Genomic DNA, 20,740 nt, shown 5'->3' with positions numbered 1-20,740 from the left:
TATCATATATGTATTTAATTTAATTTTGCCCTGTCTTACTCTTATTTTTTATTTATCTATTTCAGTTCATGTAACATGTTAACCTGGTGAGAGATTTTAAATGTGTTCTGATACAACTGCTATGTTTGTAAAATTCAAAAAACATATAATGACCAAAAATGCTCTACAGTTTGTGTCTGTTAAAATATTTTTTTTTCTGTCTTTTTTAAATAATATTTGCTACATTATTAATTGTTTGGTTGGTTCTGCTGCTCGGCTGTACGGTAAACTATAATCCTAAACCATTACTAATTTTTAAATAGCCATGTGTTTTCTAAAAAAAAAATAAAAATAGTTTTTTGAGGCAATTATTTTAGGTTATTTTAAGTTGTCAAAAAGAATAATTGAAAAACAATTATAAATAAGTAATAATTGAGAGATCAGTCTGGATAATATTAAATATAAAAACAGGGATTTCCATTTGTGTCCGTTTTTAGTTTTCTTTTAAGTTTACTATAGAGAATTTGAAATTTTTTTGAGATGCATTATTTTCACTGGACAGCGATAATACACACAGATAAATAGAAACGCACAAATAAATAGATAGATAACTAATTAAATATCATAAGTTTAAAACAAAGCAGAATACGTTTTTTTTATTTAAAAAGAAAAAAATCAAACCAAAAAAATGTCATTGTTCTAAATGTCCTAATTCCAATTTTTTTAGTTTTGAGAAGCTGAGAAATAAAAGACCAATATTATTTCACATAAAAAGCTGAATTCTCTTTTCTTACAGCTTGTTTTGCTTTTCTGGAAAAAAGGTACACAGAGGATAATCACCTGGCTGAGGTAAGCTGGGTCTGCAATCAGCTCTTCGGCTGCACTGAGCAGTCTCTCCACCAGCGGGCAGTACGGAGAGGAGGTGACTCCAGAGAGAGACTTCAGCACAGCCAACGCCGCCCGTCTCACCTCCCCGACCCCAGAGCTCGCACACGCCAGCAAAGACGGCACCACTGCAGGCAGAAGAGAGGAATTCTGAATCAGTGAGGAAGCATAGGTGTGTTTGTACATTCTAACGAGCATTCTGAGAGCTGCCGCAGTACCTGGTGAGGAAGCTGAGGCCAGCAGGTTGAGTATCTTTACAGGTACGGTGGTCAGCAGAGCCTTGGCCACATACAGAGCGCGGGTCTGCTGCAGCGCGGATACGTGAACCTCCAGCTGGTCGCCCCGGTTAGCGCTGTAACCCCACAGCAGAGACAGAAACTTGAAGAGATGCTCTGGTTCGTTGAGGTGCACCTAAAAACGTACACAGATGACAGGAAAAAAAGAATTAAGAGTTAATCACTGTCACAATTAAGTTAGTAGAAGGTGAACTGAGGAGCCTTATGGATGTATAAATGAAGGCAAGCCTAGAGAATCCACCTAATCTCACAGTCCAGGCAAGCAGAGCATTAATTAGAGAAGCAGACATGAATCCATGGTCATTCTGTAGGAAGTGGCAGAGATCTACAGCTTAATTGGGAGAATCTGTGCACAGAACAACTACAGATGCATCTCAAAAAATTAGAAGATCATGGAAAAGTTACATTATTGCAGTAATTTCAGTTCGAAATTTAAAATTCATATATTATATTGATGTATTACACACAGATTGATCTATAATTTTATCAGTTTTCTTCTTTTTTCTTTTATTGTTAATTATTACGATTTAAAGCCCACGAAAACCCAAACATCTGTGTCTCATAAAATTAGAATATTATATAAGACCAATTGGTGCTTTTGGCAGTGTGGCCAGTTTGCCAAGTCCTGCTGGAAAATGAAATCCACTTCTCCGTAAAAGTTGTCAGCAGAGTTATGATAGTTTTTATCCATACGTTTATTATAAGAGACAGGCAGCAGCTTGGTCTGTATGTTTCTACTGCAGCTCTGCATCCAGACTGTGGGAACAACTACTGTAAATATAACAGCTGTATTTCATGCAGTCTGTGACGCACATGCATCCTAAACCGTTCAAGGTTAGTGTGAGTTGGTGACATCATCACCAAATAATCAACCTCTCAAACTGCCAACTAATTTGGTTGTCAGTCTATTATTTATTGCACCCCTATGTGACAGCAAAAAAAAAAACTTAATAGAAAAATAAATCAGTCAGCGAGGTGCACATTTATTCCACTGCTTGCTGAAGCTGTTTTTTTGTTATATTAACAATATTAACAGTTAAATCAACAAAAAGGTCTGCTACTACAGTACCTGAAGCAAGAGCTGCATGAGGGCCCTGAAAGAGGAAGCCAGCGGTCCCTCACTGGCCCCCGACAGCACCACATCAAACACACGGCACAGCAGCTGCAGGTAACAGCACGTACTCTCATCCAGCTTCTCCAGGTTCCACCAGCGATCACCTGAAACACAGCAATACAGGTACAACACTCATTTCTATAATCAATTAATCTCTTAACTTTTCTCAATTTAAATTTAGAGCTGAATGATCTCTCTGCTTTACGTTTAAATGAGGATTCAGGGCATTTGAGAGCGGTGATGAAGAGTCGGAGTAGAGCGAGGAGGAGGAGGCCGTGCTCTCTCTCCGAGTTCTCGTCAGTCTGCAGTTTGGACAGGAAGTCTCCGAGCACCTCGTACACAGGCAGGAACGTAGATTCATCACCATCATAATTAAGCTGGAGAGAAGAGGTTCAACACATGGTAATATTGATACCCCTTACAGTCAGTCTATATTATAGCCTTATATTACTGTATTTTTCACACTTTAGAGTGTGAAAGGTTTATTAAGAGAGAACAAGACAGAAAGTTAGAGAACAGAAGATAGATAGATAGATAGATAGATAGATAGATAGATAGATAGATAGATAGATAGATAAATAGAGAACAAAATATCTATAGAGAGAACAGAAGAGAGATAGAAAAAGAGGGAGAATAAAACAGACATATAAATGGATAGACAGAGAACAGAAGAGAGAGAGAACACAGGACAGATAAAAACAGAGAGAACAATACAGGAAGAGCACGAACAGAAGATGCAGTCAAGAGGCCCATGGGGACTCTGGACGAAATGCAGAGATCCACAGCTCAGTTGGGGGAATCTGTCCTCAGGACAACTATTAAGCATGCACTGCACAAATGTGGTCTTTATGGAAGAGTGGCAAAAAGAAATTGTTAAAATTGTTAAATTGTTAAAAGCCATTGTTAAAAGAAAATCATAAAGTCCTGTTTGCAGAAGCCATGTTGGGGACACTGCTAACAGGTGGAACAAGGCGCTCTGGTCAGATGAGACCAAAATTGAACTTTTTGCCAAAATGCAAAACGCTATGTGTGCGTCATGCTCTGGGGCTGCTTCTCTTCAGCAGGGACAGGGAAGCTGGTCAGAGTTGATGGGAAGATGGATGAAGCCAAATACAGGGCAATCCTAAAAGAAGAACTGTTATATTCTGCAAAAGACTTGAGACTTGGGCGAAGGTTTACCTTCTATAAGGACAATGACCCTAAACATACAGCCAGGGCAACAATGGAACGGTTTATGACAAAACAAGATCTGAAAAGTCCTGTTCACCAACGCTCTCCATCTAATCTGACTGAGCTTGAGCTGTTTTGCAAAGAACAATGGGCAAGAATTTCAGTCACTAGATGTGCAAAGCTGGTAGACACACACCCTCAAAGACTTGCAGATGTAAATGCAGCAAAAGGTGGTTCCACAAACTATTGACCGTTTTATTGAAAAAAGTATTGAATACTTTTGCACACCGCACTTTTCAGTTTTTTTTATTTGCAATACAAAATTTTCTTTCCACTTCACTATTGTAAACCACTTTGTGTTGGTCTTTCACATTGAATTCCAATGAAATATATTTATGTTTGTGAACTACTGCTAATACGCAGGAAGAAAAATTAAAGAGAGCAGAAGAAGACAGGAAGCAAAGAAAAAGAAAGAGTAGATATTAATATAGAGAGTGGAGAGCTACAAAGCAAAACATATCACACTTTGGTGTGAAAAGGCCTCTATGTGTAAGTAACATGCATTAACCTGTTTTTGTTCCAGTTTGTCCAACTTTTTTAGCGCAGGCTCCATCAGGCTGAAGAGCGTCTGGGCCGTGTGGAGATGCTGACTCTCACTCAGAGAGTCCAGAGCCTGGAGGAGAGCGTGACTCAGAACCACGAACGCAGCCCTCTCTCGTACACCAGAGCCTTGCTTAGCCAGCAGCGAACACAGACTCTCAATCTGATCAAAAACAAACACAAACACACACAAAGGTAAACTTAGAGATATCCAAAAACAAACATTATTAAACCATGGAGATTTGCACTATTTTTTTTTTCACTCTAGAGGGGTGCTAAGATATTGCATGTAATGCTAAATTATGTGATGCAGTTGCTAATAATTATAGTACCGTATGTTCACACTATAAGGCGTACCTAAAATACTTAACGTCAGTGTGGCTTTTAATCCGGTGCACCTTATGTTTGAATTTTACCAGTAAGTTTGTAAGGAGCAGTAAAGCCACTCTGCTGAAGTGCAGCGTTATAAAAGTATTAGCATTAGCCGCTAACTGCGCTAAGCGCTAGCTTTTTTGTAGCCTGCTGCCAACCCCGGCTAGCACTGCTGGAGCAGCATTAGCATTACCCACTAACAATTAGCCACTAATGCTCAAGCTTCAGTGGAAATCTGGAAATTTAAGCTTACTGTTAATAAACTGAATTGCTTTACTCACTCAAATAGACTATTTTCAGGAGAGAAATGTGTGTAGATTAAAATTCAGTGCTTCTTTGACTTGTCTGACTCGTCTGAATTTTATTAATTTATTTTTTCTGGCCGTTCTCTAATATATAAAAATAAACTAGATAATAGACATTTATTGATAGTGCACCTTATAATCTGCTGCACCTTAAAGTGCGAAAAATACTTGTAATTTAAACAGGGTTTGTAGACCCCCAAGCCATTGCTGATATGAGTGGAGTTCTTACAGTGTTGCGTTTGGCCGATGGTTCCATGCTGGACAGGTTTTTGGACAGAGTGCTGATGAGCACCTGGCTGGCCACTCCTACGACAGCAGCAGGAGGAGTTTTCTGCAGAACATCCTTCAGAACTTTAAACAAAGGCAAACAAACACAATTAATATTCAGTCTATGTTATAGTATATTCATAGGGGGCACACAATCAGTACTGGCTAAAAATGAATCAGATTCATTGTTTTAATGATTTTTCAAATGAATTGTCAGTCAGCTACACAAAAGATTAAAGGATCAATTGGTTATGTATTATTATAAGACAATTTTTAGCCCAAATATCCAGTGTGCCAATATTTCTAGCCTATGCTGAGCAATGAACGAAAAACAGGTATCTGACATAATTGTAGAATGTGTAAAAGTATCATGCCTCGTGGAGGAGTAATCAGAATAGTTTTTGAAAAAGAAGATTGTGTCTGTGTGCGCGTACCATCAGCCCAGCCCTGGGTGAGAGGATGTTGGGTCATTAGGCGCGTCTCAGACACACAAAGAGGCAACTGCAGCCGTGCAGATTCCTCAGGGTTGGTCACCAGCACGAAGGGCAGAAGCTCCCAGCCAATCTGGGTTCTGAGATCAGGGCTGACTTCACTAAGACGAGGGTCATCAAGCAACTGGACAGCCTCCTTCAAGACTGTAAACCTGCAGAGGCGGCAGCATTTAGAGAACCAACTTTACAGCAACTTTACATTCATTTCTGATACACTGTATGGATACTGCATACTGGTAGAAGAACTACCGTACGCACCATTGGGAGTTCGATGGCTGGATCCGATGTAGAAGAGAAATTAAACCAGAAACAGTCTCCTCTGGATTCATCCGGTCAGCATAAAGCTGGACAGCCATAACAAGAAAGAACAGTTAGTGATGAATCTCAACCACCTCCACTCTCTACATGTGCTTTAGGTTGCAAAGTCTACTTGAGGTCCGAGAGCACTCAATTAATGGAGAAAAGCATAAAATGTACAGAAATCTGTAGAAATCTTCCTTAACACACTGAATAAGACCTGTCTGATTCTGTAGCTAAAATAGAAAATAACCTGCAGGGCTGAGAGCGCAGACAGAACGACCTCAGGAGCTTCATCCTTTATCCTTTCCAGTAGTGCGTTCTTCAGGAAGGACTCGTCAAACCCTTCCTGCAAACACACACACAAACATACACACACTGAATGAATTGTTGTCTATATAATATTACATTTAATTGACTTACTTATAAAGCCCTTTAATACAACAAGTGGTAAAACTTCACAACTTTTAAACTTTATATAGGCTTTATTAATAGTTTATAAAGGAGTTAATACTGTTTCTAATTGTTTTGTGAATACTTTGAAAACCATTAATAAGCAATTACAACAGAACAAACAGAAAGAACAACAGCGATTCCACATTTATACTGTCAAACCTCAAGAAATGTAAACTAAACCTGTTCTACACACAATTTTAAATGTGAAAATTCATACACATGTACTTTCACATAACCTGCACAACTGTAATTCAGCTGTAATACAGTGCGTACTCCACCAGGAGTTACATTGCTATTATATGAATAAGACTCCCTTATAAAAAGTTTATGATGGGCATTTTAATTATTTATTAATTGGGTTGTAAATACTTCAAAACTACTAATAAGCAGTTACAACACATAAGCAGAAAGTGTCCTTTCGTTTTCCAAATCATGATATAACATACTGTCAAATCTTTCTGGATCTTTCTGGATGCTCATAATTCTTTTTGTCGTTTCCATCAGTCTTACCATATCTCTTAATAAAATAATATAGAAAGTCAGTTTAGTCATTTAATTTCTTAGTAAACACCACATTGTGATAACTGTATAAATAATTCGGTGTAGTCCCATGAAACATTAACAAGAAGTCACAACACATGGAAAGGGCAACAGAGTGAATTTACATTCATTCATACTCTCAAAGCTTTCTGAAAGCTTGTCTTATTTTCACGTTTCCATCAGAATAACATAGCTGTTAATGACTTTATTCATTTACTACCCAGATTAATAATTTATACAATAATCACGAATGTGGTGTATACTAAATTACTGGTATTTATATTGCTAGTGGTATATATTAAATGACTAAACTGCCTTTTTATATTTTTGTATAAGGAGATGACAAAAATGTATGTATGATTAGCAACCAAAAAGATCCAGAAATGTTTGACAGTATAAATAAACGTGGGATCATTATTTGGCTAACGACGGGCCACTGTTGAACTTTGTTTATTTGATGTAACTTCTTATTAAAGGTTTTTGTTAAGTATTTAAAACCTTAAAATCTCTTAATAAACTATTTATAAACCCTTTATATAGAGCCTTCTTGGTCCAACTTTATGTGTCTTTAATAAGTGTGTAGTTACACATTAACAATGCATGTAATAACAGTGTAACTACTGGTAAAGTATGAATAATGTTAGACATGTTTAATAAAAAAATTAGTGTGTGTGGAATAAACTGTGAATAAATGTATATTTCTCCGACAGCTTTTGAGTGGTATGTGATTAGGGCTGTGAATATGGTTGAGTACTAAAATTCAAAAATCGTCATTATTCAAATTGCATTATGAGAAGGCAGACAATATTCTACAATGTTTAACTGACCTTTACACACGTGTAAGTAATTACATAATCTGTAAAATTCAAAATAAATTTGTAACAAAAAATACGTCACCTGTGGTTACACTGTTATAACATCATGTTACTGTGTAACTACACAGTTATTAGAGACACTAAAAAGGGAACCACCTTATTTTACAATGGTACCAAAACAAGCATAGCACTAAGAGAGGGTTCCTTGAGCATATCTGTTGCTACACAGAACCATGTTATGAAATGTGCTATGAAAAAAACAAAAAAACATCTACAAAAGGATTTCTACCAATTCAACAGTGTTCTACAGCCATGATAGAAAGTGATATACATTGACATGCTGTCACTTCAGTGGATGCATCAGAACTACACCTGTAAGTTGTGAGGTGTTATCTTGAGAGTTAGCTTTCATACTGGCTAGTGTGTTCTGTTTCTAAACTAGTTATGTAAGCTGCAGTAAAATGAGTAAGAGTGATCACGCACCTGTCCGGATGTGAGGATGTTTTTCAGGTGGTCCAGAGCCATGTTCCTCACGGAGGACAGAGGATGATTTAGACTGAGCATCAGAGATGTGTCTGAATCAGCCAGAACCTGGAGACACAAACACACACTTATTAATTAGTGGTCATGGTGCACACAACCAAAAAGAAAGGAAAACACACACACACAGACACTTTGGGGTGTAGCACTTTGAGACTTCTTTGAAATGTAAAGTGCATTACAAATAAAATGTATTATTATTACCTGGTGTTTGCCGCAGCTCAGGGTGAGAGAGAGAAACTGATGGAGGAGGCTCTTCTGCTCATCTAAGGTCAGCTCAGCTACACGACTCTCCAGAACAGCATCCAGAGCACCAGGATACCTGCAATCAGACCATACAAAAGGTTAAATATAAAGATCTTACTTAATTTATCACTTTCCAAACCATATGTGGGTAAATATCCAGCCTTAACAGACTGCTTTGTGTGTTTTCGTGTCGGCACAAAAAGCATGTGCACATATCCACCCTCCCCAAATACAGGGCTGTATAAAAATGTAACTCATGTAGGGACTTTAACCAGTCATCAACTATAAGTGAATAATCCAGCTTTGAAAAACCGGGACTGGCTAAGCGCTGCTAACCGGGGCTGGTTAAGAGATTGCTAACCGCGGCTAACACTCACCTTTTGACAAATGACAGTAATAGACGTATATGATTTTTATCTGATATTTGTTTATTATTGTTATTTGTTTGTGATGGTTTGTACTGAGCGGGTCAACCCGAGTAGGATGGGTTCCTCTGACTGAGTCTTGGTTCTTTCTAAGGTTTCTTCCTCTTAAAGGGAGTTTTTCCTTGCCACTGTGTCACCATAAAAATGGGCATCTCTGTGGTGCTGCTCATAAGAGGCGTGGACCTGTTTTTCTCTGTAAAGCTGCTTGGTGACAACCTTTGTTGTAAAAAGCGCTATATAAATAAAATTGAATTGAATTTAATTGAAAATGATACCACTTGGAGCCAAAAATGAATAGAATTTGTTTTACTAAGCTCAGTCTGCGATTAAACTAGTAACCTGTCTGCTAAATCAGATTTGAAAACTGCATAATATAATGCCTGAAAATAAAACCAATATTGGATTTATTGTCTTGTGGTATTTTTAAGATTTTGGAATGGATTTAAGACCAATTACAGCCTTTTTTTTAGATAAATAAATGTAAGACTTTATAAGACTTTGTTGAGATCTGCAGATATCTGAAGAAATTATTTTTTTACTTAGAAAAGCAATACAAAAATACATTTAAGATATTTAATTTATGTAATGGTGAAAAACATGGTAAATAAAAAATGTGAAAAAACAAGCTTAGTATTTGGCTATTCGGTTTTATTTTAAACATGGCCATTTCAGTACATTACTAGATTTGACAATGACATAAAAACCTTACATATAATACAAGAAAATGGCAGGGTACGGGCCATTTAAAATTTGACCCAAGGCAGGGCCTGGTAAAGGAACTCACCTGCGCTCAAAGAGTCTGACGATTGGCTGGAGCTTCTGATTGAGGGCGGAGACAGAGTCTGAGGAGAGCTCAGAACCACAGGACACATATTCATCCAGGAGGAGCCTGCAAACACCAACCACAATCAATTATTAGCCATATTAAATACTAACAACAGCACAAATAAAAAAAAAATATATATAGCATATTTTCATATCAGCGTAATCATCAGATAATTAAAATAACTATTTTTTTTTGCACTATAAGGCACACCTCATTATAAGGCGCACTATTAATAAACGTCTATTTTTTGGTCTATTTTCATACATAAGGCACACTGGATTATAAGGCACATTTTAAAAAAGGCACTATAAGGAAGTTAAGTAAAGCTAAGCTAAGTAAACAAATCCATGATAAAAAAAAAAGACAAACAAGCGCTGAATGTTGATCTACACAGATTTCTCTCCTGAAAAGGCTGGAGCATTAGCATTAGCAGCTAACCATTAGTGCCCGACAGAGCTTTACTGAGGAACCCTAAGTGTTCCGGTAAGCCAGCTAGCGTTTCGTACCACGTATCTTGTTTTAACACAGTAACTATAGTAGAGTATAGTAACACAGTAGACTACATTCCAATATACTCACCTCTAAATGACGAAAGAACTAGCGCTGCGGTTAGCTGGTAATGCTAATGATGCTCCAGCAGTGCTATCCGGGGTTAGCAGCAGACTACAGGCCGATACAAGTCACCTCTGAACAAGTATTAGCACTAGTACGAATATTAATAAACTACCAAAATAATCATTTGTTGCAGCCATTAGTTGAATCAGCAATTGGGGGTAAAACAGATCTTACCTGGCCACCGTGTTCTCCAGACCAGCAGACAAAGGAAGCATTTGAAGAACCGACTCCAGCAGTCGACTGTGCAGAGTCCTGTCTGCACCCTGGTCCTGCTGCTCATCTGTACAAACAGCAAACACAACACCATAAAAATACATCCCATAGTATTTTTTTTTAGGATACAGATACACTTGCTGTTTGGCCATAGGCTCGTGAGATGACCGGCTGCATTGTGAACTGTTCACATACAGGCATCTTTAAGCATATTTCACCATGTGTAGGTGTATCAGTCTCTATTACCATAGTTTATTGTGTAGTTTCAATGTTTTATGGCCCTTTTCTTAACAACAAGCAGAAAATAAATTGTAAGTGGTTTGACTCAGTACTCCACCTTAAATGGTACAACACACAGCAGAGGCTGCAGCATTGAAGGATTGCAGCATTGCAACTGGAAATTCTAATACAATAAAAGCTAGTAAAAGCTAATTTCAGCTTCCAATCATAAAGGAATTAAGAAGTGGACAGAAATAATGAATTACTGCACCATGTGCCCTCTTTATGAAGACATATGATAAAACCCTAATGTTACCTAATTAACCAACAGCTAGGTTACTTTACTTTAGTTCTGCACTGCTATATATCTGTATTGTGTGCTTAAAGAGTTAAAACCAATTCCTAGCTGGAGTTTTTGGCCCTCATTGAAAAAAAGAGAAATGGGATTGGGCCCCAAGTGTTATATAAAAAATAAAAAATTAAAAAAATTAAAAAAAATATATGCAAATTACTCACATAATCAATGGTGGACGTCTCATTTTAAACATCACACAGTGGACTATTAAAGAGTTCAAACCGATACCAAAAAAAGAAGTCCCTAATATGTTTCAAATAGTTACCATTCTGAGAGACAGCAGCGTGAATGAGATGTGGCAGCAGGTACCGCAGTACAGGACTGATGCTGTAGGATGCCGATATGGCCTGTAGGGTGGGCACCAGGGAGGGCACAGCACAAAGATACCCAAATGGCCTGAAGGACAAAATGAAAAAGGATTTTATTAAAACAAACCACATGTTGATGTACCATATTTTTTTGTGATTTATTTATATAAATCAATGCATTCCTCCACTTCACACTCTTATCAATGCATTGTGATAATTTACCAAAAACTGGGGTAATTTCAGAAAACAAGAGAAACTCAAGTTTTAACTCACTTTGGCCCGACAACCCCTTCCTTCTGGTTCTGCAGGAGGATGACGAGACAGGACAGCCCCTCGGTGGTCAGCGCAGGACCCCTGCTCAAAGATCTGCTCACCTGGGAAGCCAGCGAGTCCACCAGCTCCGGCTGCATGACCACCTTCACAGACAGCTGAGCCACGATCATGTAGGTGGCAGCTTTATAGTCCACCAGCTCTGATTTCAGACCCTGTGGAAACATTGGATTCATTTATATTCAAATCTCCTCTCTCCTGATTGGCTGCCCTGTGCTGTCCCATTAAACAAAAAGAAAAACACATCTTCTAGGGCTGGTTGATTAATCAAATTACTGTTTTAATGTGATTATCACAATGGGAAAATCAAGATTGTACATCTATATGGATGCATATAGATGCTCTCAGAGGAAATCTCAGTAGATAGACATTTGCTTCTGTTAGAAACCTGTAAAGAACTCTTATGTGGCTGTGATTTGCATATTTTACACTTTTCTTAACTGAAATACAAGGAGTTAAGCGTTAAAGTTAAACGAGCGCTGGATGTGAATCTACAAATTTCTCTTCTAAAAACTGTTTATTTGGGTGAGCAAAGTGCCTTCGTTTATTTACAGTAAGCTTCCCAATTTTTCCTAGAACTAAGGCTGGAGCATTAGCATTAGTGGCTAACTGCTTCAGCAATGCTAGCTTGGGTTAGGAGCAGGCTACAGTCCTAAAATACTCCCCTCTGAATGGGAAAATAGCAGTTAGTGTCTTATGTTAATGCTACTCCAACAATGCTAGTCAGGGTTAGCAGCAGAATACAAGCTGATAATACACACCTCTGAAAGGAGAAATAGCGGTTAGCGGCTAATGCTACTCCAGCCCCAGTGCTGGAAAGCTAATATTAAAATCCTGTATAATGCTGTACTTCAGTGGAGTGGCTTTACTACTACATACAACCTGACTGGTAAAACTCACACTGAGGAATGTTGGGAAAAATAAAGGATATTAAGTGCGCCTTATAGTGTGAAAAATACATTAAACAGTGCAAAAATAACCTCCTTGTATTTTAGTTAAGGAAAAGTGCAAAATATGAAAACTGCTGCCCTTTAAAGAGTTCTTTACAGGTTTTGGACTTTCTATTGAAATGCCCTCTAGCAGCTTCCATGTAAAGCAAAACAGAAATTTTAATTAACCAAATGAAATAATTATACACAGGTCATTTACTCGTCTCAGACTAACTTCTTACCAGTTGTACGTAGGGGAGCAGCTTGGCTACGATGGAATCGGTGACCTTCTCCACGGCCTCTAGAGCAGGAACGATGGCCGCGGCGTAAAAAGAAAACATCACCCTGAGCTGAGCACAGTGTCCATCACGAACACTTCCTGAATAAGCCTGCGAGCACATGAACTATGTTAATAAAGTTCCTGCACATCAAAGTTACCAACCTTTACCAGTGTGAATTTGGCCTACCTTCAGTGATTTGGTCACCATGGTGCAGATGAAGTCCATGAAGCCCAGATCTTTATAGCAGTGCGTGAGCAGAGTGCCTCTGGCCAGAGGAACTCCAGGTTTCTGTTCAGAGATCGATAAAAAAAAACAAAGAAAAAAGCGTAAGATAGGGAGTGGATGAGTGGAGTGTGTCTGTTAAGATAACCATTTTTTTGGATGAGACACAGAAAAAACTGCAGTAAGACCATTTTAAACAACTAATTTATTGATAATACAGTATCATAATAATGCATGTCCATATTTTCTGTGTAATGCAGAAAGCATAATAATTACTAGTATCTAATAAAGTGGCCAGTAAGTGAAGTTCAAAGTGTGGCTATATATCCTAATAGACTGTTTACCTGAAGCCCATGCAGCCAGTGCCATCTGTGGGTGGGGTCCTCAATCTTGAAGAGCTGAATTACTCTAACGAACAGTTTGGTATCGTGGTACGGTAAGGCACAGGCAATCAGGCTGTCTTGGTTGTACAAGTGAATGTGGAACCTGAAAAGCAGCCACACAACAGAAACAACATGAACACAAACCTGCTACTCATCATATTTAATATTACTGCACTGTATAGTTTCCAGTTCCCACCTCCTCGCTGTGCAGACAGTGTTTTACCTGTGTATGAGCCACTCCAGACACTTCAGGGCTGGTTTCAGAAGGAAGTAGGGAGATAGGCGGGTGAGGAAGAGTGAGATGCTCTTGTCCAGTTTCTGGTTGACCTCCTTGGTCTGCACGTTTCGTTCTAGGCTCATAGACGCCTCGCTGAAGAGCGTCTCCTGAAACTCCTCAAATGCTGATTCGATCCCCAGCAGTTCCTCCAGCCCTGTGCAGCCTGGCCAATCAAGACAGTGACAATGGCATTTATAACCTGTTACTGACAACCTCATCACTTTACCCTGTAGTACAGATTCCTTATAGACCATGATATGACAGCTTATTTATCCCCCTACAGATTCAGTTTTAATTAAATTCAGTTTTACACAGACACACACTTTACAAAATACACAAAATAACTTTAGATTCAGTAGGTTGTATTTAGATTTTATCATCAAAAGAAGTAAACAACAAACTGTTTCTTTTATCAATTGGGGGGGGGGGGGGTGACATTTATATGCGTTTAACAGAAAATCAGATTTGGTCAATGATTATGCCTGTATGCCACATAAATGACAACAAATGAGTGTGTGGGTGAAAAAAATGTCCTCTGGTACCCAGTGCGTAGAAGCTGGCTCTGTCTAAAGTGGCGGCGTGCTTCGGCTCGAATAGGAGTGAAGCCGTCTCCTTTCGCGAGAAAACTTCAGGTGCATTCTGGGGCAGAGCGAGCCGCTTCAGCTGATGGGCTAAAGACGTCATATTGAGCGCACACACTGCAGACAGACAGACAGATAGACGGACAGAGAAAAAAGAGAAAGAGAGAGAAAGAGAGAGACAGAGAGGGAGAGAGCAAGAGAAAGAAAGGGGAGCAAGAGAAAAAAAGAGAGAGAAAGAAAGAAAGAATGAAAGAGAGAGAGAGAGAGAGAGAGAGAGAGAGAAATCATTGTCAGTTTAACACAGGTAGTCAATTAAAAAGTCTGATATTGCAATATATCAGTAAATAAGTCCATAATCTTCATAGGATTTGTATTACACAAATAAGCCTTTATTTTAGCTAGGTTACTGCACCAGTATGAATAATATGAAAAATACCTTAACATCCAACACATGAGATGTAACTGATGTAATCACTGCAGTGCTAAGACTGATCCACCACCTAAATAATATCTGCTCTGTGATGGTCCAGTAGGTTCCTGATCATTGAAGAACAGGATGAAATCAGGATAATAAAGTATATTAAAGAATACTATGAATACAATCTGCAATTGTAGAACTACAAAACGCTCCTATTTTCTCAGTGGAGCTGATTAAAGGAACAGAGAGTCAGTAAGAATGTGTATGTTGTGGTTGATCGATGTATATTGTAGCTCTGTAACTTCTAGCAGCCCTGCTGACGAAAGCTTCCATACTTATCTAATTAGCATCAATAATACCCACCGTTAGACACACAAATAATGCTTGTCTACACCAGTAAAGAATCAATACGCGATCAGGCTAAAAAAACAAGTTAAACAGATCTTCAAATCTGCATTCCTGACTATAGCTATCAGCTTGTTTTTCTCACTGGGACTGTCCGTTCCACCTTAAATAAATGTAGCATTCGCTGTCTGGTGTCTCTATTACAACACGAAACTCGCTAACAAAGCTAAGTGACTTACCGTTCCGTTTAAAGCAGATGTTACCGAGTCCTCTGGAGCTTATAAACACTTTATAAACAACTCTACAACAGAATCAGCCTCCTTAAAATCCCCCTCGTGCGCGCTGTATTCCTCCACATGTGCTGCCACACTGCTGCTGCCCCGCACGCCACACCACAGTCCGACCTCTACTGACACCATGTGGACTGGAGGAGCACTGCATGCACTATGCCGTATACACACTAGTCTACACAAAAAATAAATTAATTAATAAATAAACAGAGATGTAGAGAAACGAAGTTGAACTACTTAACTGCTGTACTTAAGTGCTAAAATGCTGCATCTGTATCTATTTAGGTATTACTTTTCTCCTACATCTAAATTTAATTTACTACTTATTTTAATAAGACCAGGCTGCCCCCATTCTGCCTGTTGCTCTGCTGCCTTTCAATACTTAAGTACTTAAGTGTGCAGTTGTTAAATTTGCACTGGTTTGCAGGAAGATGTGTTAACTGGCCACAGCTCAGGGTTCCTACATATTTCCTACACATTTCAAAATTGTATACTTTTTCTGGACCCTAATTACAGACTTCTGTGTACAAAAAAATATGACATGTCAAACAATTTCACATAGCAGTGAAAGTTGATGAAAGTTTATAAATAGTTTTCTCTCTTTTTTGGTATTCTTAATTTTATGCTTTATAAATAAAATACTGTTACTAGGTCTTGAAAACTTTTTGATTATTCAATTCAATTCAATTTATTGATTATTACACTGTAACCTAAATGTTAAAGCAATTAAAGCCTATTTGCCTATTTGGTTCCACATTACAGTCATGCTGAAGCAGTGGTTCTCAAGCTCCCATGCTCCTAAAAAAGTGGTCTGATTTTTACTCTCAACAAATTTCAATAAACTTCATGCTATAGAAGGTTAATTCAGTGTACTGGTAAATTCAGCAATTTTTTATTCAGTAGTTATTTTCTTTTTTATTACTAGCGTTCGGTACTAATACCTGCATAAATACACACTGTAGGTCTACATTGTCTGCAATCGCACACACGTGCACATACTGTAGTACACACATACACGGGCGCGCACGCGACCAATTAACCCAGCGCGCTCTAGGACCGCGCGGAGGTTCCTGCCTCCTGCCGCCTCCTCCTCCCCGTTGCGCGAGCGCGGCGCAGATCCGCAGCGCAGAGAGCCGGAGCGCTGAAGCTGAGGCTGATGATGATGAGGATGATGATAACGATGATGGGAGGACCGCGGGATTAACGGCGGGGTAAAAAGGGGGTCATTCGGGTGGTCTAGCCGGGGGGCTTCTATTCTGGATGCCCAGAAGGCCATGATGAAGACCGACCCTTCCTCAGCCGCGTCAGCCACGCTGCCCCCCCTGCATCCGCACGATGCCGCGAGCGGCCGCGCCTACGGCTCCAACGTGCACCGCATCAAGAGCCTCTTCATGCAGATGGGCGCGAGCCCGGACCCCCCCGCAGCACCGCACAGAGCCGCCGCCGCTGCCGCCACCGCGCGCGCCCCGCTGCCTCGCGCCGGCAGCCTGAACGAGCGCGTGGACCACGGCGCACTGCTGAAGCTCGGCGCGGAGGGCGCGCAAGGGGGCGCGAGCTCCTCCACCATCATCACCCCCGCCATCACCCCGTCCATCAGCGCGTCCTCCTCCATCAGCAGCATCACCTCGTCCTCCTCCTCCTCCTCCAGGCTGCAGGAGACCCGGAGGATCTTCGAGCGGGCGGAGGGGGACGATGCCGGGGGCGGCCGGAGCGCGCTGAAGAAGGAGCGGGCCGGGGGGCTCCAGCACGGGCGCCTGGACGTGGTCGCGCGCTTCAACGGCAGCACCGAGTCGCTGGACGGGCTGGACGCGTCCGAGGCCGTGTCGCCCACCGTCAGCCAGCTCAGCGCCGTGTTCGAGCGGGCAGCGGAGCTGCGTTCCAACCTCAACCGCCTGTCCCGGATCAGCGCAGGCAGAGCGCGGCCCAGCCCGGCCCAGGAGCACCGGGGGAACCGCAAGGGGCGAGAGCAGGAGGGCGCCGCGGAGGACCTCCAAAAAGAGGCCACACGGGACACCAAGCAGCAACAGGCAGCGTCCGAGCCGCTGAAGAACGCCAATGGCGAGACTTCAGAACCTGACCCTGCCCAGGTACTGGAGGTGGAGGTCAGCGGGGCGAGTAGGGGGGGCAGCTGCTCCGTCGGGGTCAGCAGTAGTAAAGAGGACAGTGGGGATGATGAGGCCACCCTAAAGGATGACTCGTCGGCAGGTGCCACCCTGGTGGAGGTGAGTATGTACAGCGCAGCGGGGGAGGACTCCGGAGGCAGCCAGCTGGAGGATGAGGATGATGATGGTGAAGATGATGAGGAGGGCTGCTACGAGCCTGAGGTCACCTGTGTGGAGGCCCCGGGGCTCCCGGTGGAGGAAGATCCACCACCAAGCCGCAAGATACGCTTCAGCAGCGCACCGATTAAGGTGGGTCAAACAGATGATAGATGGTCATCAGGTGGATTTAAGGAGCCACTGGTCTAATAAAACTACCAGAGAACACATTCCCATGGTCCATGGGGCCTGTATGGGTCCCCAATTTATTTATTTTTTTTGGTTTAAAGGAGAAATATGGTGTGAAATTAACTTTGGGTGCAGTAAAACATGATAACGAGTACAACCTTTTGTTGAATAGCCAACCTCTGTTCACCCCCAACATTCCCCAGCATTTGCAAGACCAATTACCCAACCCACTTATTGGGTTTCCCCCTATCACTAGTGATGCCTCAACACCAGGAGGGTGAAGACTAGCACATGCCATGTGAAGTCAGACACTGCTTGGTGTGTAGCATCACAGCGTGCTCGGAGGAAAGCGCAGTGACTTGGTTCCGAAACATCATCAGCTCACAGCTCCTTGTGCTGTGGACATCACCCTTTGAAATGATGTGGGGAGAGAGCGCCATCTATCCACCCAAAGGGAGCAAGGCCAATTGTGCTCTCTCAGGGCTCCGGTAGCCGATTGCAAACTACATGTAGTGGCAGTGCTTAGCCCACTGGACCATTTAGAGCCCACAATGCAATTTAACTGATGCTCCTAACAGTTCAAGTGATATAGAGGCATAACATCCCCCATGCAAAGAAATTAACATTAACAGTCTCAAAGTAGTTCTACACATAATTGGTAGAGTAATCAGCATCCTAACATTTAAAACAAGGTGCTGAAAACTTGGAAAATAAAAGTGCTCAGGTACCTTGAGCTAGTTCTCCAGGCGTCACCATCTTAAAATTAGGTAACAATAAGTCAACTGATGAGCACAATATGGGTACATATTGAAGATTTTTTAAAAATAAACTATCTGTGCACTTTCAACATTCTTAACTATTTGTTTTTAATGTCAGGGGCCTCTGAATTCTACTAATGAAGTGTGAAGCCACACTGTTAATGGTATCAGTAGCATTGTAATCCTGTTGGGAGCATCGGCTAAAAGCGCTGCATTTTGGGGTGCTGAGGGTAAATAAATATGGGCTATTTTTCAAAAATGTCTGTACTCGTTATTATATTTTACTACACCCCAAGTCCATTTCACACCGGAGTTCTTCTTTAAGATATTAATGTCAATAATGGGGCCCCACAAGGGTCAGTGATGGGTATTAGGATGGGTTAAACATACAACTTCACATGGGGCCTAGATGGTAGACTACCCATGTGAGATTAATGTGGCACCCCAAAGTAAAAACACCTATTCATATCCACTCAGAGCCCATGTCCACCTGGAACCCACCCATGTGAGCCCCACATGAGGATGTTGGTTGGAACATCCAACCAGTTACAGCCAGTTCTAAAACCAGGCTTTCAATAAAAAAACCCAAGTTAAAACAAACCCGAAATACCAACATAAAATAACATATGACATATGTAGCACTGACAATAATACTTATTTGCCATTTGTTGTCACTGTTCTTTTATTGAATACTTATTACTTTATTTACTATTGTTCAAGTCACTAGCCAGATTAAGCCAGTTTTAGCTAGAGTTAAACATTTTAGCATGTTAGATAAAGTTATCATTATGTTGACATTATGTGTTTATAACAGTTATCAAAATCTTACACTGTTGTCTTGCTTAAGACAATTACTGCTACCTTAGAAAGTTTACATACTAAACTAAAGCTGACTTCTTGCTCAAAATGTCTATTTAGTTTATTCAGCTAGTTCATATTATCTGAAGAGTCATTATCAACACCTTTGTTACAGTTCATCCAAAATAACTGTAAAAATTGTGATTTAGAAACAAGGAAAGTAAGATCAGGATTGGGGTATTTGATTAGGTTTTAAATTTTTGAAAAAATGAAGTAGAGCTGTTGTGGAAAAACTGAAATGAATGTTTTAAATAATAAATGTGATTGCATCTTTTTTTTTTTTTTTTTTACATATTCTTTAATCATTTTCTCTACATTATGTTAAGGAAGCAAGTATGGATACTTGTATTAGAGTGAATGTTTTGTATTGTATTGGTCAAATGGCTGGTTGACCTGTGTATCCAGTTCCTGAATGTGTCATTTGGGCAAAAAAAGAACTGAAAGGTTGCTAAATGAGGATCCAGGAACATAATGTTACTGACCCTATTTTTTTAAAACATATTTTGAAAAGTGCAAGTTAAAAGCATTTGTCAAAATAAATACATACAGAAATATTTCAGACTTTTCTGTTTGGTCCAAAGTAAACACGAACCATGGAATTGCAGGAATTTATTCAACTTCGCGGTCCTTCAGTATTTTAAGTCCTGTCCAGACACACTTCTCTGAGTTTTGTCTTCTCGCGTTTAATAAAATAACTGTTTGTCCACTGCCATGCACCATAATTACACTTTGGGCGTGCATTTCCATGGAGATCCACGTAAAAACACAACAGGGAGTGGAAATGGAGGAGCTACTGAATGTGAGGTCACATGACTAATTGCAGTCCAGGTGCAAGAGATTTATCACTGAATAGTAGTGTGAAATATTTATTACCGACGGGCTTAAGTGTAAAGTTAGGGCACTATTTGGGACTACATGTTTGAAGCAGTTGCTACGTGAACTGATTCACACCATCAGGTCATCTAAATGTTTTAACAATCATTGTTATTCTTTATTTATTTCAATCATTTTGGTGACATTTGTGTTGTTGGTACCTACGCTACTGATTTAAAACTCCACTAGGTAGGATTGAGATTTTGTGCTTGTGGGCTCCCCCTACAGTTGCAGAGTGTAATAAATGTTTCAGGCGGATTAGTTTCTCTTTCTCGATTTCTGGCTTTCACAGACATATTCTGCCTCTTTCCAGCTTCTGCCACAGTGTCTGTATGTTAGTGTGTAAAGAATGAACCAGTAGTCCTTGTAGAACTGTTAGAATTAAGGTTGGAAAGCAGGTCGCAGTTCTCGTGA

At 40.3% G+C, this 20,740-nt stretch overlaps 2 protein-coding genes across 5 annotated transcripts in view; one reads left to right on the top strand and one right to left on the bottom strand.

The window, feature by feature from the left end:
* Positions 1-15,533, bottom strand: part of heatr1 (HEAT repeat containing 1) — a 37,444-nt gene extending 21,911 nt beyond the window's left edge. The window contains exons 1-22 of one of the 2 annotated variants that reach the window (XM_049464629.1): positions 15,340-15,533; positions 14,774-14,874; positions 14,299-14,454; positions 13,703-13,919; positions 13,441-13,582; positions 13,061-13,162; positions 12,836-12,982; positions 11,608-11,819; positions 11,292-11,422; positions 10,414-10,519; positions 9,583-9,687; positions 8,332-8,449; positions 8,071-8,178; positions 6,030-6,125; positions 5,738-5,823; positions 5,423-5,631; positions 4,951-5,072; positions 4,013-4,207; positions 2,480-2,651; positions 2,230-2,378; positions 1,083-1,275; positions 820-992 (exon numbers count right to left, since the gene is read on the bottom strand). In XM_049464629.1, the coding sequence (XP_049320586.1) occupies positions 820-992; positions 1,083-1,275; positions 2,230-2,378; positions 2,480-2,651; positions 4,013-4,207; positions 4,951-5,072; positions 5,423-5,631; positions 5,738-5,823; positions 6,030-6,125; positions 8,071-8,178; positions 8,332-8,449; positions 9,583-9,687; positions 10,414-10,519; positions 11,292-11,422; positions 11,608-11,819; positions 12,836-12,982; positions 13,061-13,162; positions 13,441-13,582; positions 13,703-13,919; positions 14,299-14,440 (2,925 nt within the window). In that variant the 5' untranslated portion in view covers positions 14,441-14,454; positions 14,774-14,874; positions 15,340-15,533. The remainder of the gene's footprint in view (positions 1-819; positions 993-1,082; positions 1,276-2,229; positions 2,379-2,479; positions 2,652-4,012; positions 4,208-4,950; positions 5,073-5,422; positions 5,632-5,737; positions 5,824-6,029; positions 6,126-8,070; positions 8,179-8,331; positions 8,450-9,582; positions 9,688-10,413; positions 10,520-11,291; positions 11,423-11,607; positions 11,820-12,835; positions 12,983-13,060; positions 13,163-13,440; positions 13,583-13,702; positions 13,920-14,298; positions 14,455-14,773; positions 14,875-15,339) is intronic. The other variant, XM_022669136.2, reaches the window with a different exon arrangement.
* A 957-nt stretch (positions 15,534-16,490) lies between these two features.
* The window catches only part of ppp1r9bb (protein phosphatase 1, regulatory subunit 9Bb), a 29,128-nt gene continuing 24,878 nt past the window's right edge, over positions 16,491-20,740 (top strand). For all 3 annotated transcript variants that reach the window (XM_022669140.2, XM_022669139.2, XM_022669138.2), the window contains exon 1: positions 16,491-17,801. In XM_022669140.2, coding sequence (XP_022524861.2) covers positions 16,665-17,801 — 1,137 coding nt within the window. In that variant the 5' untranslated portion in view covers positions 16,491-16,664. The remainder of the gene's footprint in view (positions 17,802-20,740) is intronic.

This window comes from Astyanax mexicanus, chromosome 15 (genome assembly GCF_023375975.1).
Source record: "Astyanax mexicanus isolate ESR-SI-001 chromosome 15, AstMex3_surface, whole genome shotgun sequence".
Classification (NCBI taxonomy): domain Eukaryota; kingdom Metazoa; phylum Chordata; class Actinopteri; order Characiformes; family Acestrorhamphidae; genus Astyanax; species Astyanax mexicanus.
Note: the sequence above shows the minus strand (reverse complement) of the source record. Positions and strands in the feature narration are given on the sequence as shown.